This window comes from Eleginops maclovinus, chromosome 14 (assembly GCF_036324505.1).
Source record: "Eleginops maclovinus isolate JMC-PN-2008 ecotype Puerto Natales chromosome 14, JC_Emac_rtc_rv5, whole genome shotgun sequence".
Lineage (NCBI taxonomy): Eukaryota > Metazoa > Chordata > Actinopteri > Perciformes > Eleginopidae > Eleginops > Eleginops maclovinus.
Window position 1 is genome coordinate 11,517,704 of NC_086362.1, and position 20,162 is coordinate 11,537,865.

Sequence of the window (20,162 nt, forward strand, 5' to 3'; positions counted from 1 at the left end):
ATGTCCATCTTTATTGGTTTGCTGGGTGATATTTTCCATGATGTGGGATCATACTCCTTTGCCACGGGGTTAAGTATTTTTAACCATGCCCGTTTCCTTTTTTCCTTTTCCTTTTCCAGGTATGAGTTCCTTCCATTTGTTGGTGCAAGAGAGGAACGTTGTACATGTGAACCCTGTAAAACTGCTAGCCTAACAGTAGATACAGCTAGCTCAGTTTCCAAGTCAAGCTGTTTCTTTCTCCTCTTTAATTGCAGCTCCTGTTCCTCCAGTGCATGCCTCTCAGTTAAAGCTGCCATGCCAGCAACAATTGCAGCTGCTGCTATGATTTTGCAGATGAAGTTGTACTTGACTTTGTACTGCTGTAACTTTTGTTTGAACCTTTACCAAGATTAGAAACACTGTCATCAGGGTTGATTTGATCATTATTATCAACAAACCCTTCATTTTGACAAACCCACACCTTGGTTTTGGCAATAAATTCATCATTGCTCAACATTTTGTCTTTAAACCATGTGTTTCCCTTTCATCATGTGGCAATAAACCCATTAAAGTGTCATGCATAGACCTTGTTTCAGCACACAATTCAATGTACCCATCAAGAGCATATGGAACCTCAGCATATTCACCATTTAGCATCAAATCTTTAATATTTGTTCTTAATTTGCTAGCTTTATTTAGCTTAGCCTTTCTGCCATTTTGCAACCTCTCAAGTTTTAACCACCCGCTTAGTGCTTTGCGCGTCACTACAGCTGTAGCTGAAGCGCTGTCAGCTGCTGGTACGTCCGCGTCTCATACAATACAGTCCATTTATTTCCTTTGACTGGTGTCCACTTAACTTGCTTCACCCAATACTTTTAGCAAATGTTTGTAATCCCGTGTTTGTGTGTGCTCTCCGTGTGTGTTCTATGTGTGTGGTCAAAAACAGTTTGAACCTTTATCCACAAACATTGGTTCCTACCTTTATGTTAATTGGCTCCTACAATACCATAAACAGCTGAGGTGAGTAGTCAACCTGCAATGTAAGGTAAGGTAAGAATGACATCATAAGAATATACAGGGGATCTACTTTGTCGTGTTCACGTTAGGGTTATGCAATCACAATCTTATTATAGTAAATTAATATGGCTACATATATTTTAAAAGTCAACTGTGTTTCCTGTCTACAAGGTTATTTTATATAAACTCTTGCAACAAAGCTGACTATGTAACACGAGGATGCAGCCACTCCGGCTGGACAGCAATCCAGTCACATGGGGAAGACACAGGGATTGATTACAAAAACAATACCATAAAGCAAAACAAATTGTATTATTTATTGCATGATTTCTTTATTTTTGTCTAAATATTTCGGCTTTAGCAGGAACTGGACAAATGCAAAAAGTTATTCATTGTAACCCTTTGGAAAATGAATTAAAAGAAATGCCCAAATTATAAATTCAAAGGTTATGTGTTTATACAATAAAGCACCTCAAATATAATTTAATGTTACTATGATCACTATTTTGTTGACTTGATCTTTTTGCTAAATGGACAGCTGTTTAAATAAGGCATTTACCCGCCATTGCCAGATAAAAAAAACAACACATATTGTATCAGACGCTTAGAATGAATCATTTTTTAGGAAATTAGTTGTATGCGAGTCATGCAGTATATCTGAGGTCATTAAGAGCAGGAAGCTAAAAATACATAATTAGTATCAGATGTAAGATTGTAACCGGGGTCAATTTGGTAATCAAAAATAAAATAAAATGTCTTATAGAATGTTGAAAATCTGAAAAAGCGTCAAAGTATTATGCCTTTTGTATTTTTCAACATACTGTACTGTGTTGTTTTTTTCATTTTTTTGAAATACGAAACTATGTCGTTTTCTGGTCGGAATTATGAGAAAAAACCAACGGTCTTTTATGACATTTTATTAAGCTTGTTCATTCTTGACATAAACAGATGTTAAATGAGTAACTCCAAGAAATCATCGCATTCTGAATATCAAACTGAAGTGAACCTCACCATTTACTTAGTGTTTGAATGTTTGAATGAATGAATGAATTATTTCTGATCTGATAAACACATGAAGTATTACAAATTACAAATGAACATTTCCAAATGTGTGGGAAGTGCAACACTGCCCTCTTGTGTATGTATGAACATAATGTAGCCATTATGAGAAACGAATTCTAGGTTATTTTACGACCCCTCCCTCTCTGCTCTGTGTCTGCCAGCAGCAGTCAGGGAGGGTCGTAATCCTTATGTCTCTCTCTTTGTTCCATGAGCCATCCAAACCCAGTTTGGTTGGTCACTCTCCGGCTACATTGGCTCTTGCCCTTACACATACTGTTTATTAAATTGTCTTTTTTCCTGTGGTGGTGTCTTGATGATTGTTGGGATTTAATAAATGCATTGCTAACCACTTACCTGACTTTTCTCCCCTCTTTTGCTGCATTTCCTGAGCCAGGTTTTGATAAAAAAGTAAAGAGCCATTTATTTATTTTTTAGTATAAAGATCATCACAAAAATGTTCATCATTAATTTACACAAGCGCAGGTGTGCTGACATACAGTAGGTCAACTTTCCCATCGGCCTCAGCTTATCATATTCAGTGCTAATTAACAAATGCTAAGATGGTGAACATGGGAAACATACCAGCTGAGCATTGGCATCGTATGCATGTTAGCGTTTTGCATTCCTGGTTAATTGTAAATTGAAGTAAAACATACTTCAATAACACAAAAAAAAAAAAAAAAATCTGAAATATTTGATTGCTGTTGTGTTATCAATCCCTTCTGATACTAAATCTAATGGTTATACACACACATACAACTAACAACAATTGTAGTAATTCAAATTAAATGAATTGTGTGATGAATTTGACCCAAAAATTATACCACACCAATGACTGCTACTAAAGAAAAAGAACAATACAGTTCAAGGAGTCATATTACAGTATTTATCGTCACAGTGCACCAAATTTCTGGAAGATATTCTCTTTTAAAACAAGCTGAAGAAGGCCGCTGGATCCTCCTCTTTCTCCATCTTGGCGTCCTTACAGAAACGTGGAGGGATGAGTTCATGAGGGTCCGCAAGTCCAATGACATTGTTGAAGAAACTGAAGGTGAAAAAATATGAAGATCACATGAGGAGCTAGCAAAAAATGGTTGCTACAATAATTGCCTGAAAACAGAGAAGATGCAGAAAGAAAAATGTTCTTTTTACCAGTCTTTATGCTCAACTAAGGAAGCCCTCTCCTGGATTGAGCTTTATATTTAACAGAATGTCAAAAATGGTCAAATAATCATCCAACCCTCTGCAAGAAAGAGAATAAGCTAATATGCCGTATGATCTTAAAAGCCTATGTTTAGTTTTATGTTTGACTTTTCCATCTACTGTGTCTTATGTTGTGTTTCTCACATCTCACAGCAAATACTTTCACACTGGAAATATACATATTTAAGTCATGGCACTGACACACAGAAATTAAACTTGGCTGTTACAATTTGAAAACCTGTGTTTGACAAGTCCAAGCATATTTGACAATGGTTGATAAAGTCTTATTGTATTTTTGTCAAATAAGTTGCGAAATGTGTGAGTTGTCTCTGCATTCACTGACCTGGTCACCATCCATCCACTTTTGCAGGTGTGAAACATGGTGCTGATAGGGACGCATCCAAACTCTGTGACGGTGCTCATGTACTTTGCTGCAGAAACAAAAGAAGTTCACAAGTTAGCTGGGGCAGCACAACCAGACCAGCAGGTTTTGTAAGAGGAAGAAGAATCACAGCAAGTCATGTGCTACATGCACCGCATATCTGTCCAACTTCCTCTAATTCTACCTGTTGTATTCTTCATCTTCAGCTCTCCTGCCCATGAGTTGACCAGGACTCCCTGTCCTGGTCCGGAGGAGCTGCCCAACACAACCTGTCCCAGCAGGTTAGCATCCTCTGGGATTGCCAGTGGGTGAAAGTCTCTTCTCAGTGGCTTCTTGCAGCATGTTCTGTTCTTGTTATTTATCTTGTACATGACACCCTGGAAGGCAGAATAGCAGTGAAGATGGATTTGTGTTGCACACGGCATCTATAATGCTAAATGTTACTTTTTCATTACCTTTTGGAAGAGTAAAAGTACATCAATGCGGAAGGTCTTATTGTCATGACTTCCAAACTCTCTGAGGCGGATTCGTTGTCCCAGGGCGTCATAGGTGTACTTGGCATAGGCCATCAGATTCCCTTTTTGGGTAGTCTTGGAAAACAACAAGTATTATTAGAACGAGCAAATTAGACCTATTTTGAATCAAAGTAATCCAATAGTTTTAGCTTTTGTTTACACCATTGTGAAAGGAGATACCTACCACAGAGAGACTTCCAGTTAGCAGGTCTGGGGATTCTGTTACAATAAAACAAGTGTTTTCATTATAAATGGAGCATTTAAATCAAAGCTTGCAAATATTTCCTCATACAGTTTAAATCAAAAACAAAACAGCACAATCATAATTAATCATCATCATTCAGAGGAAAACTGATTAACAAATTCACGTCTTTTGTTATACTTACTGCATGGCTTCGGTCTCTGAGCCAGGCAGCTCGCTGACAGGAACACCAGCAGGATTAAGGCTCTCATGCTGTCCGATGCTAGAAACACTTTCCCCTGCACACAGATTGAGATATGCTGTTGCTTCAGAGTGCTCACTTCCTTATAAACAAACTGGGGAGGTTCCAAATCTGCATCCACTGCCAGGTTTTCTTAGAGTCCTCAGACGCTCACACAACTGCACTGTCAGAATAAAAGAAAAGTAATATTATAAATGTGCAGCATCCCCGTGACCCAGCTGTCACGGTTTAGCAGAGGTTTATATCTAGCCTGAGATGTTTATATCATGAAATCCATCTCTTTCTCACAATCATAGGCTTCAAAATATGTAGTCTGGATAATTTGTAAAATGTCTCAACACCTTAAATTACATATGCCAATAAGTCGGAAGTTGCTGCTTTTTTAGCCACGGATATGTACTGACTTACCTACTTTATTCTAGTATGACTGTGCTTTTCTTCTATATATTAGTATGTTAGCTTATTCTGTATTATATCTGTCTGTATCTGTATTATATCTTGTTGTACCTGCTATGCCACTTTTGCAGTAACAAATGTAAATATCCCCACTGTGGGACTGATAAAGGATTTCTGATTCTGATGTTGTCATTACACACGGAGACCAGCTGAAAGTTTCTTTTTATACTGATATCTTTATTGATAAAATCACAGCATTAAGTGAGAGGGAGTTTTTAATTCATAAACATTCATAATTCCAGCCGTAAGTTAAAGACCGAAAATTGAAAAAAGGAAAAGGAAAACCTTTAACATTTTGCAAAAATCTGCCGTGGATGGCATTTTAACTAGTAAATGGGATATGAAAAGCAATGATCCATTTGTTTTATTTGAAAATCCTGGGTTAAAGGAGGTCCTCAAAGCTTTTGGAACAAGCTGGTGAAGTCCACTGGCTCCTCATCACCAGCCTTCACCTCCGCATCCTGGCAGTAGGATGGAGGGTCAAGCTGAGCGGGGTCCACAATCCCGATAACATTATTGAAGTAGCTAGAAAACAGAACAAAGGAGGCACTTAGTGTGAAGCAAAACAATTTCAGATCTTCTAAAAGTCCCTGTTAGGCCTTTCATCATCATCATCATCATCATCATCATCATCATCATCATCATCATCATCATCATCATCATCATCATCATCAGACTGTCCTTTCTACTTTATATGCTGATTGTTACAGTGTTGTTATACCGACCTTAAAGCCATCCATCCAAAGTTTTTGGTGCGGAACAAAGAAGAGACAGGAACGCAACCGAATTCAGTGACTGTTCTCAGGAACTTCCCTGTAAAGTTTGGAGAACAAACTGCATGTGTTAATAAACTCTACGGCAGGCAATGCAGGACAAACTATAACTTTCTCTCTGACCTGCTTTGTTGGGGAGATCTCCCGTCCAAGTGTTGACCAGGAGTCCTTGTCCAGGTCCGGAAGAGCTGCCCAGAATAACTTGGCCCAACAGTGAAGCATCTTTTGGGATGACCATGGGGTGGAAATCTCCCTTCAGAGGCCGTTTGGTGCATGAACGGTTGTGCCGGTGAATCTCATACATGCTAGCCTGAAGGAGGAAAGTTGTAGGATAAGGACTTTTAAACCTGACTCTCAAACCTATGCTTAATACATTAATTTAAATACCAACATTATTCATTCCTGGTGATGGACCAGGTAGTTCAGAGAGTCTTATGGTGTACTTTTATTATTTTATTGGTTTATTTTATATCTTTTTATATTTCATTATATTATTATTATTATTATTATTGTTGTTGTTGTTATTATTATTATTATAAAATCAGCAAAACATTTTACAGAAATGTGTGTTAACGCAATTAGAAAGCACTGCATGGATACTGTAGATAGTTGATTCAATTACTCTATTCATGTGATAGCTTTGTTCACCTCTCTGTAGAGCAGAAGAACATCATAGCTGAAGGTCTTATTCTCATAAGTCCCCAGCTCCCTGAGCCGGATCCGTTGTCCTATTGAATCATACTCGTACTTGGCATAGGCAAAGAGATTTTCGTTCTGTGTGGACTGGAGAAAGATCATGTGAGTTAGTCTACATCTTCCTATTTCACATATTGTAATTGTGCCGAGTCATTGCTCAGGTTCTGCTTAATGATGCTCATACAAAACAAACTCAACACTCACTATAGTGAGGGACCCGGTAAGAAAAGGAGGACTTTCTGTTTATGGAGAAAAGAGTTGTGAAATTATAACATTGCATTAATTAAAAGAACAAAGATTGCCCACAGTACATACATAAAGCTGGATCCCTGTGTCAGTCAGCAATAGGAAACATTGAGACTTCCAATATAAGGTTCAGAAAGCATAAGATATTATAGTAAATAACAGAAATCCAACAACCACAACCACTTTCCTCTCTTTGTGTGAGTTTACTTACTGCATGGTGTAGGCTTCTGAGCCAGGCAGCCTGCAAGGAGGCCCGCTAGTATTAAGAGCTTCATTCTGATGGCTTCCACTGCCTGTTGTCAGGCACAAACTTTCTGCTGCTCTAGAGGGGATTCGCTTCCTTGTAAACACATTCCCTGATTCTCCAGGAGAGAGACCCGCCTCCAGGTTTTATAATTAACCCTATAACTGTCATTAAAGTCAAACATCTGAGGGAAAAACTCAGGTTCCCCTCAAATAAAAAGTCATAAAAGTAATACATCACCTTACTCATGACACATGTTCAACTTTATGATCAGAAGGACAGAGGGCTGTGTGTTTACCAGTTACTAAAACATGTTAGGCTCACATTCATCTAAATTACATGACAGGGTTTTAAAAAATACATTAGTTCTCATGGAAATATGACAAGTTCTCCTTTTCAGAAAGCACATGAATACAGAGTGTCTGTGAGTACTGCGCACAGTGGGTCAGGGGTAAAGAATGTTGTTGTGTTCACAAATGATGGTGTCTAAGAAACCCTGGACTGGATCTAAATTGCACGGATCACGTGTGCTTATAGCTCTATCAATGACATCACTGTCATGTGAAGTGAAGGTGTGTAAGCACCTGCTTGTCACATGATGATCTGCTTATTGGTTTACTCCATTGAGCACATAGTGCTCCTTGATTGTAAATGCAAAATCATTGTCACAATTTGAATAAATATTTATTTTGATCATACACAGTGTTGAAAGAAGTACTCAGATCCTTTACTTAAGTAAAAGTACAAATACTATAGCTTTAAAATACTCCAATAGAAGTCTTGATTTCAACATTTTATTTAAAAGTGCAAAAGTATCAGCATCAAAATGTACAAAAAGCAAAGCTACTCATTCAACACAATGGCTGATTTCAGAAGAATATAAAGCTCAGCTAAAATCAGCTAAATGTATCAAAAATAAAAGAATGCTGAATGGATCTTCTAGTAGTATTATATTATTATGTAATCCTGTTTTTATACATGTGAGAGCATTTTAGTTTTGTAGGTGTTCAATGTGGATCAAATTTAGATACTTGAAATACTGTGTACACTACTGCATTACACCATATCAGCATATCGTGTGTTTTATTTGTGTTTTATCTGTGAGTGTTGAATAAATGTAGGGGAGTTAAAAGTGCAATGTGCCTCTGAAATGCAGAAGTATACATTATCATTCAATGGAATACTCAAGTAAAGTATAAATATTTCAAAAAAGTAGAATACTTGAGTAAATGTACTCAGTGACTTCCACCACTGATCATACACAGAAACAGCTGACGTGAGTAGTCAACCTGCAATCATGCAGTCTCCTTTCTTATTCCGGCCACATTTATCTGGGTGTTTCATACTTTGATATCATAATTGTACATTTTAAACACATGTTTGTCAATGATAAGATACCATCTTCAAAAAATAAGCTTGACTCGAGTGTTCCACAGTCTCATGTTAGGTAAGAATGACATCATAAGAATATACAGGGGATCTACTTTGTCGTGTTCACGTTAGGGTTATGCAATCACAATCTTATTATAGTAAATTAATATGGCTACATATATTTTAAAAGTCAACTGTGTTTCCTGTCTACAAGGTTATTTTATATAAACTCTTGCAACAAAGCTGACTATGTAACACGAGGATGCAGCCACTCCAGCTGGACAGCAATCCAGTCACATGGGGAAGACACAGGGATTGATTACAAAAACAATACCATAAAGCAAAACAAATTGTATTATTTATTGCATGATTTCTTTATTTTTGTCTAAATATTTCGGCTTTAGCAGGAACTGGACAAATGCAAAAAGTTATTCATTGTAACCCTTTGGAAAATGAATTAAAAGAAATGCCCAAATTATAAATTCAAAGGTTATGTGTTTATACAATAAAGCACCTCAAATATAATTTAATGTTACTATGATCACTACTTTGTTGACTTGATCTTTTTGCTAAATGGACAGCTGTTTAAATAAGGCATTTACCCGCCATTGCCAGATAAAAAAAACAACACATATTGTATCAGACGCTTAGAATGAATCATTTTTTAGGAAATGAGTTGTATGCGAGTCATGCAGTATATCTGAGGTCATTAAGAGCAGGAAGCTAAAAATACATAATTAATATCAGATGTAAGATTGTAACCGGGGTCAATTTTTCTAAATCATGTAGCACCAAGTTTCAGTAACTTGTATCAATTGCATGTTACTCATATTTAATAAACAACAATATATATAAAACCTTCCCCTGATTATTTAATACAAAAGGTCGTACGCAGGTCAATATCTTGGCAACTCCTCAAAGTTTCTGAGGCAGAGCATGTGGCTGTCTGAACACTCGAGGTAGTTTGAGCAGCTGGCAAATCTCATTGCACTCTGGTCCATGTTGCTCCTCCAGGAAGTACCTGAGACCTCTGTCAGCAAAATTGGAGGGTCCTTTGGGGATCTTGGTGGAGTGAATCTGGGGGTCAGTGAGGTATGTCAGCCCTTTTCCATTGGCTGTCACCCACCCTGATAAAAAAGAAATGAGTTGTTCACAAACAAACGCTGCAAATGTTCCCATATATCGACAATACACCAATACAATCATCTTTGTATTACACATACACACCTTGCAGGTCAACAACAACTTCCTGGCAGTCAGAGAACAGGTATGTAAAATGTCCAAAGGCGAGGCCATATTCTGTAGCCTGGAAACTCTTGTCCTTCTTCCCAGTGTTGTTGGTCAGTTTGACAAAGTCTCCAGGCATGTAGGGCTCCACTGTTACACAGCCCGCAATCTCATTTCCATTCAAAATCTATTTACAAGCGCAGAGAACAAGAGGGAAATATTTGAAGTCTCATAAATGCACCTCATTAACATGGCTCCATGATATCATTTTCTTATGTATTCCAATATCCAGTAATTGTAATGCTCACCTCTGCAACTATTGCAACCTCACTATAGGGTTTTTAATTTTTTTAAAGAAGTAAACAATAGTAGACTAAAGGATAACCCGTGATAATGTTTATTTGCCCTGTTTATTCATTGATGTGCAGAGATAATAAAGTAAATACTCACCCTTAAGCTATTATTTGAAACATCCTTTTCCGATTTTCCCACCTTTAAGTAACATCCTACACTAAAAACCCAAAGAATATTGGATCTACCAGCCATGAGAGGGATATATGTAGCTGTAAACTGACAACTGGAGGCTGTACTGGGGTATTACAGTAGATTTAAACCCAAAATGCTCCAAGGCTGCTGCAGGCTAATCTTCACTCTGCTGCCTCTGGCGTTAATAAAACAAGTCATTTTAAATCTACCAAACCAAAGACACCTTTCTGTATTTTAATTTTAGCCTCACCAGAAGTGCTTCCGAGGGAATGAAGAAGATCTGAGCCATGACTTCCTTGTCGTAAAGACTCTTGTTGAATTCCGTCACATAGTACTGGGCTGTCATCTGTCTCTCCACATCTTTCAGGTGAAATTGGATCTCCTTTGGCTTCAGGTAATCTTTCCCCACATAACTAGAACATACACACAGAAAAAGTGAGACGTAAAGTGGTTATGTTCAGGTTGTGCTTCGATTGTGCAGCAGCTTACCTGCTTAACCTCTCCTCCTGGTGTAAGAACTGCACCCATATTGCTGTTCTCTGCTTGCCCTGCACCCCCATTGGCTCCCCGATGTAAACACAGGTCTCTCTGGCTGTCCACAGTCCTGTGGCCTTAGAGAACTTCAAATGAAGGCCATCTAATATAGATAAAATTGAGAGATTAGCAAACAGTTTGATGATGTTAAATTGATTCTTTAAAAGAATAGAATAGTACCCACAAGCTTAAAATGAATGCGAGGAAGTTCACTTGAAACGGTTACTTTGAACTACTATATTTCTTGAGGACATGGTTGAGTTTCTACAATTTATAATTCCAACTCACTGTAGGCAGATCTGTGTGTCTTGAGCTTGAACTGTGTCTTGTCACTTTGAAGTCTCTTCAGCAGACACTCATGGCAAACCCCGGCCAGTAGGGCTAGGTAATCCTCCTTCAACAACAAATACTGTCTCTCAGGGACAATGCCAGCTACAAGGCTTTGCCTCAGGCAGCTGTAGCACAAGGGGTTCTTCATGTGAAGGATATCTGGAGAAGCAACATCAGTTCTACTTTGGTGTCCACTTTGAGGATCACCCAGCATCTCAAATGAACTCTCTGTGGAGGTTTCACACTGTGCTGGGACAAACCGGAAACAGTTAGAGTGTGGGGTTGCTATAGAGTTCTTGTTGGCAGGTGTTACAGAGTCAACTTTAGTCTCCATTTGTGGGTCAACTTTCAGGCTCTCCACAGGGTGTTTGTGTGTGGGATCACAAGCTGAATCTTTGCTTTCAGAATCAAGAGTTTCCAAAAGGCAGAAGCTTCCATCTGAGCCTGGTGAATCAATGCTTTGGCCTGTTCCTGTTTTTGACCAGCAGCTTGGCTGCGGTTTTCCTGTTATGGGGGCGATCAGATCAGCTGGAATTTTGTCCCATGACGACTGGGAACCGAAACTGTCACTAAGTGAGCTGGAGGTGGTTTTGCTAGCTAATTGGGATAAGGATTGCAGTTCTGGCACCAAACCACCATCAATCATCCAATCTTCCTCAGTGAACAGGGTCTCTATCCCAGCTTGCATCAGCTCAATTTTCTCTGAATCACTACATGCACTGGAGGAGGAAGTGGCAGGTTTGTAACTAACATCTCGTTTCTTGTTTTCTGTAGAGGATTGTAACATTCTATCATCATCAGCCTCAGTGGTCAGACAACGCTGATGGCGTCCATTTGCTTCACGTTCATCTGCATTACTGCTGCTCGGCCTTGGAGACCCTGAACTGCTCAAGGAGAAGTCCTGCCACGAGGAGCCGAGGATATCTGTGCTTCCTACAGTGGTACACATGCCAGACTTCTGAGGTGGGTGCCCATCAGATGAACTTGAACCTCTCTGTTGTGGCTCCTTTCCTTTGGGGGGTTTTCTGCAGGCCTCTGTGCCACATTCTGTGTTGAGCGTACCAATGGTGGTCCCCAGTGCAGTTATACATAGCGTTACCCCATCTTTGGTCCCCTTACAGTTTGTGTTGGTTGTGTCGCACAGTGACGCATGATACTTTTGGAATCTCTGCATCACCTTGGAGAAACCTTCCAGAGTGAAATTAACTGATATATCTTTGATGTTCCTGTAGCTGTCGGGAATAAAAGACCCCTTGTCTGAATTATGGAAAGGCTCCACTCGCAACAGAAGCTTGATTTGGGCGACTAGCTGCATGATTTCACCACAGACGCCATCCCTATCTTGGGGTTCTGCTTTGGAGTAATCGTAAAAATGTGCTAAAGCTTTTTGGCAAGCTTCAGTTGCCTTCGCCACAACATCCTCAGGAGTTCCAAGCCATTTGTGAGTGACAGTGAGAGAATACGCAGCCTTGAGGAACGTGTGAAGCTCCTGCTTACTGGTGACGAGCTCCCCCTCTGCTTTGGTGAGCAGGCCTATTGAAAATGCCTCTTTAGCCGACAGGAGGAAAGACTGCCTTTGAGTAGCAGGGCACTCCACTGAGAAACTGTATGATAAAAAGCAGATCCCTTGAGTTGCCTAAAAAAGGAAGTAAGAAAGAAGCAGAGGAATAATTAAAGCAGCTCATTTATTTATCACTCTTCAGAAAAGAAAAACTACTTTACGATTGCAACAATTGACAACTCACCACATGGGTCAACACGTAGAGTGAAGTGTACTGGCTGTATACCACTGCCATCTTAGCTGTCTGAGCTGCAGATAGAAGACGATGACTCCTGTCCCCAAGTAAAGACTGCTCCAAAAGAACAGACAGACACAGTTATACAAAGCCAACACTATAAAAAAACATTATAATATGAGTTAGACTTACTAAATCAATATCTGGATTAGCCCTAAAAGCATCGAAGTCCTGCTCATTCATAGACACCAATATGTTGGCCAGTATACCGAGAGAGGTTCCAATCCCCTGCAGAGACAAAGGTTTATATCAGCGTGGATACAGTATGTGCATGTTTACAAGTTCCAAATATGGCAACTATGATGGCGATAATGTGGTTGTGTCTGGCTCACCTTTTTATCAGGTTGAGGAAGTGCATAGTAGCCAACCAGAGAGGCCCAGATGAGCTCTGCTGCCTCCAGCCACAGGCCTGAAACAGAGCACAAATATTCTGTTGTATAACACGACAATGCAGTAGCAATATCAGAGGTTTGGCTTATTGAAAGCTAATGTACTAACATGTATTTCTTCTCAATGAAGCAAAGCCATGTGGTTTTTTGACCAATAAAAACAATATTTTTTCAAAGTTTTCCGGGTAATTCATGGCTTTAACCCTGAAGAGATTTCAGAATGTATTTTTCCAATACGTTGAAGACTGTAATCTCAGAAATGTTGATTTGGGAAATTATCCCTGGGCTCTATAAGTATTATATATTTTAGTGATGATGTCCATAATATGCTTTTGTTATAAGACAGGCTTGGAAACATTATATTTTAAACATCAAATCAAAGGACTTTTAGAGGACTTTGAAGGCCCAATCCCCCGAAATTCAAGGACCAAACACTGCATATTTTTGAGACATGGAACAAGGGTACAGGACTATTAATTTTACGACAGCTTGCAGGGTAGACAGAAGCTCATATTGGATATCAGTCACTAGCGCAGGCACATGACCTTACTGTTTCTCTAAGCAGGTGTTGCATGGATGCAGCAGAACCAAGCCTAATAAATATGTGAATCAAAATGAAAAAATCAAAAGCTATTTCGAATAGTTGAGATATGAATGAAATCCTTTTTTTTTTTCCCCTCAAAACATCACACATGTTCAAGCATTTTAAAGCCCTAAAGGATCCATGATTCATGACATCAGTATTAAAGGAGAGGGACTGAACTTTATTCCTTTATCCAAGAAAAAAACCTTACCTAGCTTTTGCAAAATCATTCCCCGCACTTGAACACTCACGGCCTGCACAAGAGCCCTGTCACTTTCGCAGTGGTACACCCAACAACCTATAAAAAAAAATCCCTTTTATAAGCATGTAAAAACGACATAATGCATTACTCGAGGCAGTTAAAATACAAAGCACGTACCTGTGGCCCCACTGTTGTTAATCAGACTGCTCAGAATGAATTCTGCCTTCTGTAGTTTGCCTTTAGGGAAGATGATTGTCACGTTATTATGATCTGTATAACACATCCAAACGCTTTTTCACATTTATCTCAACATTCAGCATTTTTACCAGAGTTAACGTAGACTCTGGCCTGTCGTATGACCAGTTGTGGGGCCACAGGGGTGTCAGGGTGGCGTCTGTGAAGCAGCTTGGTGATCTTCAGGAGTCGACTTGACTCGTCTGTCCAGTAGAGGAAGCGGTCGACTAAGAAGACAACCGATAGTGCCGTGCAGGCCTCCTGAGCCACGATGGAAGCCTTGAGAACAGCCTGGCAACACAGCAAAGATATCAAGAGAATATTCTTCCAGTAACACCACATAAAAAATATTGCTTAGCTGTGTCATTTTTACCAGCAGCTGCGTTAGGTGATTGCTGATGAGGTCACTGAGGTTAGTCTTGTCATCGGCACTGACTGACAGCTTGTATTGCCACTTCTCCGGAACAAAGGGCCATTTAATTTCCATTGCATCCTGCAGGAGAGAGGCCAGTTCTGCACACAGCAAGTCTACATGAAAGAAGTGGGATTTCATAAATCCAAATAAAATGGTGTTGCAATGCTAAGATTACCTTGCTTTAAGTTTTTGAAACTCAAGGTATAAATAAAATAGACAAGGCACATTTTTTTGCATTAGGAATTCATGTATTTTTGTTACTTTTCTGTTCTTCCTTTGGTAGAATTATGTTATAGAAGGAGGTTTTATTTAGCATTGTACTGCCCAAGCTCGGGCTATTGAAAGCATTAGCTAAACAAAAAGGAAATTCCCTCAAATGCATGTCAACTCAACATGGGATTTCATTGTCAACACAAACCATATGCTGTGTGTTTGTAAATGTAATTCCACCACCAAATCTCCTCACCCAAATCCCAATCTGATTTCCTTCCAAACCCAAATACAAAATGAACATAGCACCATCTTGTGTCTGACCTCTGCAGAGACAGTAGTCCAGCCTCTCTGCCTCAGTGGGCTGGGTGGACAGTCCAGCTGCTCTGAGGCAATCCTCCAGGAAATCCCCCACTTCCTGGCTGTCCATTATGGAAAACAGATGAATTGGATGAAAGGATTTCCTCCTTTCTTAGTCTCCTCAACCTGGTTCCCGTATTTGATTAAAGAAGAGTGATCCTCTGGAATAACCCGACTGCTGTGGGAAAGAATTGCACCATCAGTTCTGTTTGTACTTTACAAAACAAGAAAGATTCAACACGATGAATACAGAGGTGGGAAGTAACAAAGTACATTCACTCAAATACTGGTCTAAAGTACAATTTTGAGATACTTGTATTTACTTGAGTATTTCCATTTTATGCTACATTGTACTTCTACTCTACTACAACTTAGAGGTAAATGGTGTACTTTTACTCCACTCCATTAATACCTTTTACTTGTAAAGAGGACTTCTAGACTTTGTTACTTCTACTTTTAGTCATGTACAACATATGAGTATCCATCCAGTAATCCATCATACAATAAATTCGTAATAATTGTAAATCACAAAAAATCAAATTCCTGTTTCTGTCTACATGTATGTCCCCAATTTTAAATCCATATGATGTCTTACAATGTATGTTGACGAGGTTTTAGTATTCCCTTTAAAACAATATGAACAAAAAAAATGACATACTTTCAGTTTTACTTTCGGAGTATTATGATCATGTGCAAACATTTGTAAAGGTTAGATTACAAATGTAAACGTACTCTCAGTGCACATTGAAACTAAAGTGAGCATAAAGACAACTCAGTCTAATGTTGTTAAAGGATGTTATGACAAACACATACTGGTTCTTTCACATTGAAAAAACAAATTGCAAACATAACAGAAGAGGACCTTATTGCTGTTTTTTCGTCATATTTCAAATCATTCTTTCCCTTGAGTTAAATTTTAAGCTTAATCTTGTACTATGATACATTTTCACAAGCAATAATTAAACAGTAGGCTACCGACCAAACGTCTGTGTTGTCCTCTTCTTCCTGGAAGGGCAGTACCACATGGTGCTGCCTTCAATGCTATGGGAAATATAGCAATTCTAATAACAGAGAGCATGTTGCACATGTCCTTGCACTATTTTACAAAAATCAGTATTCCAGTCGTTATCGATTGAACAATTGTATGGTTTGCCATTTTAAAAACACACTCTAGAGTCTATGTTTAGGATCTTCACCAATGTAATCCTGCATGACATGAACGCAACATGTGCCGTTATAAAGGAATCGAATGCCTCCTGAAGCAACAGGTAAATCCATAAACGATTTATCTCGGGAAATTGTTTTTTATGACTGTAAGGTACAACAACATGTATGGGAATAAGTATTTTCTAACAGATAAAAATAATATTTTTTATAAAAAATGTTTTTAAAAGTATTTATTGTTTCCTTTGTTTGCCTATATATACTTGAACCTATGTATTCATTTAGTTTGAACCACTACTGACCATTGTAATTACTTCATTGGTAATTGATTTGGAAAAAGCAGTAGCCTTTTGTAGGGCTATGTAATAATAAACAAGTATTACATATGGATCATTATTGATCCACTTAACCCCAAAACAGATTGGGTGCTTGTGTTTTCTATACTTGCCATGTAGTGCAATAAAAACATGTATTAATCACTATTCTACCACTGCAGCAGCTGCCTGTCTCTTGTTTACTTAAATACAATCCAGCCAAATGCACGTCAACACCCGATAAATGGTTTTAAATGAAGGCCTATGGTTGTGAAGACAGCACATCTGGAAGTGGAGGCATGTAAACGGTGGAAAAGACGCATTGGTATCGCCAACAGAATGATGGATCATTATGGTGTGTAATGATGCAGCTCATACACAACAAGCATGTGCAGACTCTGGTGTTGCTGTGCTACTACCAATAGGCGGGACTGTGGCTCTGCAGTGAGTGTGATCGCTGCACAGCTGGATGCACGAGCAGAAGGCTGGCACGCTGTCCAGCTGCGACCAGATGACTGAGCTCAGCTGCTTCTGAGGCACCAACACACATCACGTCCATAACTTGTTTCCGAGCGTGCCGGGAGATGACTCGTGTGCACTGTAGGATTAATGTAGCGTAACAATACCCGCAGAGCCAATCCAGAAAACTCCGGAGAGGGATCCGTGTGCATCTCTTCAGATGACTTTTGTTTTTGTTTCGATCCTCCGCGTGTCTCTCCCCAGGACTTGGTGTTCCCAATCCGCAGCCAAACAGACGTTTTGAGTTCGGTTGGTGCTGGTGATGTAACGCTTTTCATCTCACTAGACAACTGTCAGCCTATCACTGCCGCCTTCCTCTCACAGAGCATGGGACGCTTCAAACTCTAGAGGTAAGAAATGTGGCTGAACGTGCATGTTGGTTGACTGAGGCAACGTGGAGACATTTTACGCATGACTGGATCCAGATGTCTTTCTTCCTTCTTATTGCTTAACAAAATAAACTTGCCACATTGAAATGTGTTTTTCAGTCTTTGATCACCTGGCTACATCCGTTTGAATCTGTGCTGTTGTTTTGCAACAGTATGACATTGTGCATGAATTGTCTTCTTGCAACATCAGCCACAGCAATATGAGGATTTCATGTTGACTCATTAGGGAGTCATGGATAAGTTTTCAACTTTACTACAAGTATGAACGAGAGCTTTGAGTACTTTTTTCAGACAAAGACATCCCACAGCAGTCAATTATATTGTGTAGTTAAGCTGATTGAAATAACAGGTCAGGAGGAGCAGAGTAGAGGATGGAGGAACGCCTATTTCTAAAATTAGATAGAGGGAGAGGCAGGGTCTTCATCCTACTTCGACTGGGGTGAGAATGATGGTAAACAAAAGTCTGTTGGAATGCAAATGTTTTTTGCATTTGCGAAGAGGAAGTAGATAGCTGGTTGAGTTATCCGTCAAATGGCAAACTTTCAAGACCCAGCTAATAACCATTACACACCAACACCTTTGTGCTAATGAGATATCACCCTGAGTGAAAAATAACTTTGTAGGCCCCATCCCATCTCTTTGTGAGCCAGCCTCGACTGCTAATTTAAACAAGTGATAGGTCAGACTTCATCCAGCCTCCTCATTACCTGTTCCACACAGCTGCTTGACAGCAGTGACTGAAAGTGATCTTCTCCCACTGCCCTCTGGATAAATAAAGCTTCTTGAATCTTGAATCTTGAAGCAGCAGGGATTAGGAGGCATCTTTGACTGCCCGGGCTGCTTATTACTTGTTTTGCTATGTCTTCACTTATCCTTCACCCTGGCCTTCATCCTCCACTCATGTTTTGATTCGGAGCGGCGGGACTTTACTTGTAATCTGAGACTGGCTCCCTCTCTGGACATCTGGGAGTTTTAGCAGCTGTAGTTTTGTCACATCCTTTTAAGAGGTAGAAAATGTGGTTGATTTGGGTGCTGCTGCATGTTGTTGATTAACCGCTCCTATTTTGAATGTTGGACAAGCTGGTCTTTGTGTGCACTTCTACATAGAGATCAGCATCTGATTCACAGAATGCAAATGAGGCAGCTACCAATACAGCCATCATATATGACGGACTGTCCCTACAGCACAAATCAATGAAACAATTTGTACAAAGTCCATTTCATCAGACCAGGGCTTATTTGATCAGCGTTTGCCTCAAAATAACCCGTTGCCTATGATGTCACACAGTGAAGTGGTATTTCAATTGTAAAGATGTGGCGCTTTAGAAAAAGAAAGGATTTCATGGATTAAAAGCGCCTTCAGCATAGTGGTAAAATCAAATAGAAGAGATTAAAAAAAGATCCCCTGCATCTCTATTTCTCCTTTCTCTCCTCTTCTGCCGCAGTGCTATTACTTCAGGCCTCTGGAGCGACCACCCTTGATATTTAACATTACTTCCAGCCACCTCAACTTGCAGCATCATAAAAGCTCAACATAATTGGATCCATTGTGCATGGCTGCTGCTTTATGCCAAACAACCAGCAGCAACAAATCTGGGAGGAGGAGGAGGAGGAGGAGGAGGAGGAGGAGGAGGAGGAGGAGGAGGAGAGGGAAGGAACAAAACGTAAGCAGACAAGGGGGATATAGTGAGGATGAGGGAAACAAAACACAATCAACACAAGAAAAAAAAAAAAAGGGGCAGACACCTGTGCCGGATGTTGGCCATCATTCAGGTGTACGGTCCAGTGCACTCTCTGCCTCTGTCCACTGCCTTCCTTATCTCACTTTTCCTCAGCTCATCCTATCTATTCCATCACAGTCAATGTGCTGCATCCTGATTACCTGTATCAACCTTTCTCCTTTACCTGCATGCAAACCAAACACATTCTGTAGTTATAATAACGGTTATGTAGGGCAAGTGACATCATCGGCATCTAAAATTTCATGTTTTTTTTCAAAGTAGTTGTTGGAAGTGTTGTTTATACTAATTTAAAAATACCAGAAAAGATCATTTTAAGACACGTAGGATATTCAGAGCTGGAATTAAATTGAGTTGGACTCCCACTAACTTGGCAGGACAGCAGAGATTGTAAAACGAAATGATCTTATTGTGAGTGGATGTGACATATCTTAATGCCAACAGGGTCACTTTTAAATGTTCCCCCGAATGCCTCAGTCCATGAAAATAGTAGTCTTTACTCTTCATCTGTCCCTCTGGGATCTTTTTGTTTCTCCGTCACCTCTTAAGCTCCCATGAAAGGGCACATACCCTGTAAAATGTCAGCATGTCATTGCACTCTGCTCTCCTCACCTTTAAAGGCATGGTTCTAATGCAAAAGAGCGAGTCTGCAGCAGAAGAGAGGGAGACACAGGAGGGGAAGTTAGCTGTTGAGGGAAAGTGTTGGACCTGAAGAGCTATAAATCACGCTGTGGCTGGAATTAAATCAGTCAGGGGGGAACACAGTAGTTCATGAGCCTGGTGGAGGGGTGGATCGAAACTCACAGGCTGCGGTATTTAAGATGGTGCAGTACTAACTAAAGGTAGTGAATTAGCAGTGATGGATAATGTTCCAGCAGTTTTAG

At 39.7% G+C, this 20,162-nt stretch overlaps 4 protein-coding genes across 9 annotated transcripts in view; 1 reads left to right on the forward strand and 3 right to left on the reverse strand.

Moving 5' to 3' along the window:
- Window positions 1-2,467: 2,467 nt before the first annotated feature.
- On the reverse strand, window positions 2,468-4,971 carry LOC134876069 (ependymin-like). Its single transcript, XM_063900911.1, has 6 exons — window positions 4,545-4,971; window positions 4,343-4,377; window positions 4,099-4,233; window positions 3,828-4,020; window positions 3,605-3,692; window positions 2,468-3,103 (listed from the first exon to the last, which is right to left on the reverse strand). Exons 1-6 carry the CDS (start codon window positions 4,609-4,611, stop codon window positions 2,986-2,988), a joined length of 636 nt encoding a protein of 211 aa, XP_063756981.1. The 5' UTR covers window positions 4,612-4,971; the 3' UTR covers window positions 2,468-2,985.
- Window positions 4,972-5,213: 242 nt separating this feature from the next.
- Window positions 5,214-7,206, reverse strand: LOC134876066 (ependymin-like). The gene is made up of 6 exons (XM_063900909.1): window positions 6,984-7,206; window positions 6,731-6,765; window positions 6,479-6,613; window positions 5,954-6,140; window positions 5,783-5,870; window positions 5,214-5,582 (listed from the first exon to the last, which is right to left on the reverse strand). Exons 1-6 carry the CDS (start codon window positions 7,045-7,047, stop codon window positions 5,453-5,455), a joined length of 639 nt encoding a protein of 212 aa, XP_063756979.1. The 5' UTR covers window positions 7,048-7,206; the 3' UTR covers window positions 5,214-5,452.
- Window positions 7,207-8,733: 1,527 nt separating this feature from the next.
- alpk1 (alpha-kinase 1) lies at window positions 8,734-18,266 on the reverse strand. 5 transcript variants are annotated; one of them, XM_063900315.1, is made up of 14 exons: window positions 18,247-18,266; window positions 15,118-15,331; window positions 14,542-14,696; window positions 14,261-14,459; window positions 14,112-14,171; window positions 13,944-14,030; window positions 13,093-13,169; window positions 12,893-12,988; window positions 12,710-12,814; window positions 10,923-12,600; window positions 10,590-10,737; window positions 10,351-10,513; window positions 9,615-9,801; window positions 8,734-9,514 (listed from the first exon to the last, which is right to left on the reverse strand). In XM_063900315.1, the coding sequence occupies exons 2-14, from the start codon at window positions 15,221-15,223 to the stop codon at window positions 9,303-9,305; spliced, it is 3,273 nt and encodes a 1,090-aa protein (XP_063756385.1). In that variant the 5' UTR covers window positions 15,224-15,331; window positions 18,247-18,266; the 3' UTR covers window positions 8,734-9,302. The 5 variants fall into 5 exon arrangements, with proteins under 5 accessions (XP_063756385.1, XP_063756386.1, XP_063756384.1 ...); XM_063900316.1 differs by lacking the exon at window positions 18,247-18,266 and adding an exon at window positions 16,133-17,532 and having other exon boundaries at window positions 15,118-15,328; XM_063900314.1 differs by lacking the exon at window positions 18,247-18,266 and adding an exon at window positions 16,016-17,532 and having other exon boundaries at window positions 15,118-15,328.
- The window catches only part of LOC134875712 (RAS guanyl-releasing protein 2-like), a 31,408-nt gene continuing 28,292 nt past the window's right edge, over window positions 17,047-20,162 (forward strand). Inside the window, exon 1 of one of the 2 annotated variants that reach the window (XM_063900318.1) lies at window positions 17,047-17,500. The gene's annotated coding sequence lies outside the window, so the exon portion shown is untranslated. The remainder of the gene's footprint in view (window positions 17,501-20,162) is intronic. The other variant, XM_063900317.1, reaches the window with a different exon arrangement.

Excerpts from the sequence above, each read along its gene's own strand:
- LOC134876069 (XM_063900911.1), bottom strand. The coding sequence starts at position 4,611 with ATGAGAGCCTTAATCCTGCTGGTGTTCCTGTCAGCGAGCTGCCTGGCT. Across the intron at positions 4,378-4,544 it reads TCAGAGACCGAAGCCATGCA|AATCCCCAGACCTGCTAACT; the intron begins GTAAGTATAACA and ends TTATTGTAACAG. Across the intron at positions 3,693-3,827 it reads GAAGATGAAGAATACAACAG|CAAAGTACATGAGCACCGTC; the intron begins GTAGAATTAGAG and ends TTGTTTCTGCAG.
- LOC134876066 (XM_063900909.1), bottom strand. The coding sequence starts at position 7,047 with ATGAAGCTCTTAATACTAGCGGGCCTCCTTGCAGGCTGCCTGGCTCAG. Across the intron at positions 6,614-6,730 it reads TTACCGGGTCCCTCACTATA|TCCACACAGAACGAAAATCT; the intron begins GTGAGTGTTGAG and ends ATCTTTCTCCAG. Across the intron at positions 5,583-5,782 it reads TTTGGATGGATGGCTTTAAG|CTACTTCAATAATGTTATCG; the intron begins GTCGGTATAACA and ends TCTGTTTTCTAG.
- alpk1 (XM_063900315.1), bottom strand. The coding sequence starts at position 15,223 with ATGGACAGCCAGGAAGTGGGGGATTTCCTGGAGGATTGCCTCAGAGCA. Across the intron at positions 14,172-14,260 it reads CAGAGTCTACGTTAACTCTG|GCAAACTACAGAAGGCAGAA; the intron begins GTAAAAATGCTG and ends TCTTCCCTAAAG. Across the intron at positions 10,738-10,922 it reads GACACACAGATCTGCCTACA|ATGGCCTTCATTTGAAGTTC; the intron begins GTGAGTTGGAAT and ends TATCTATATTAG.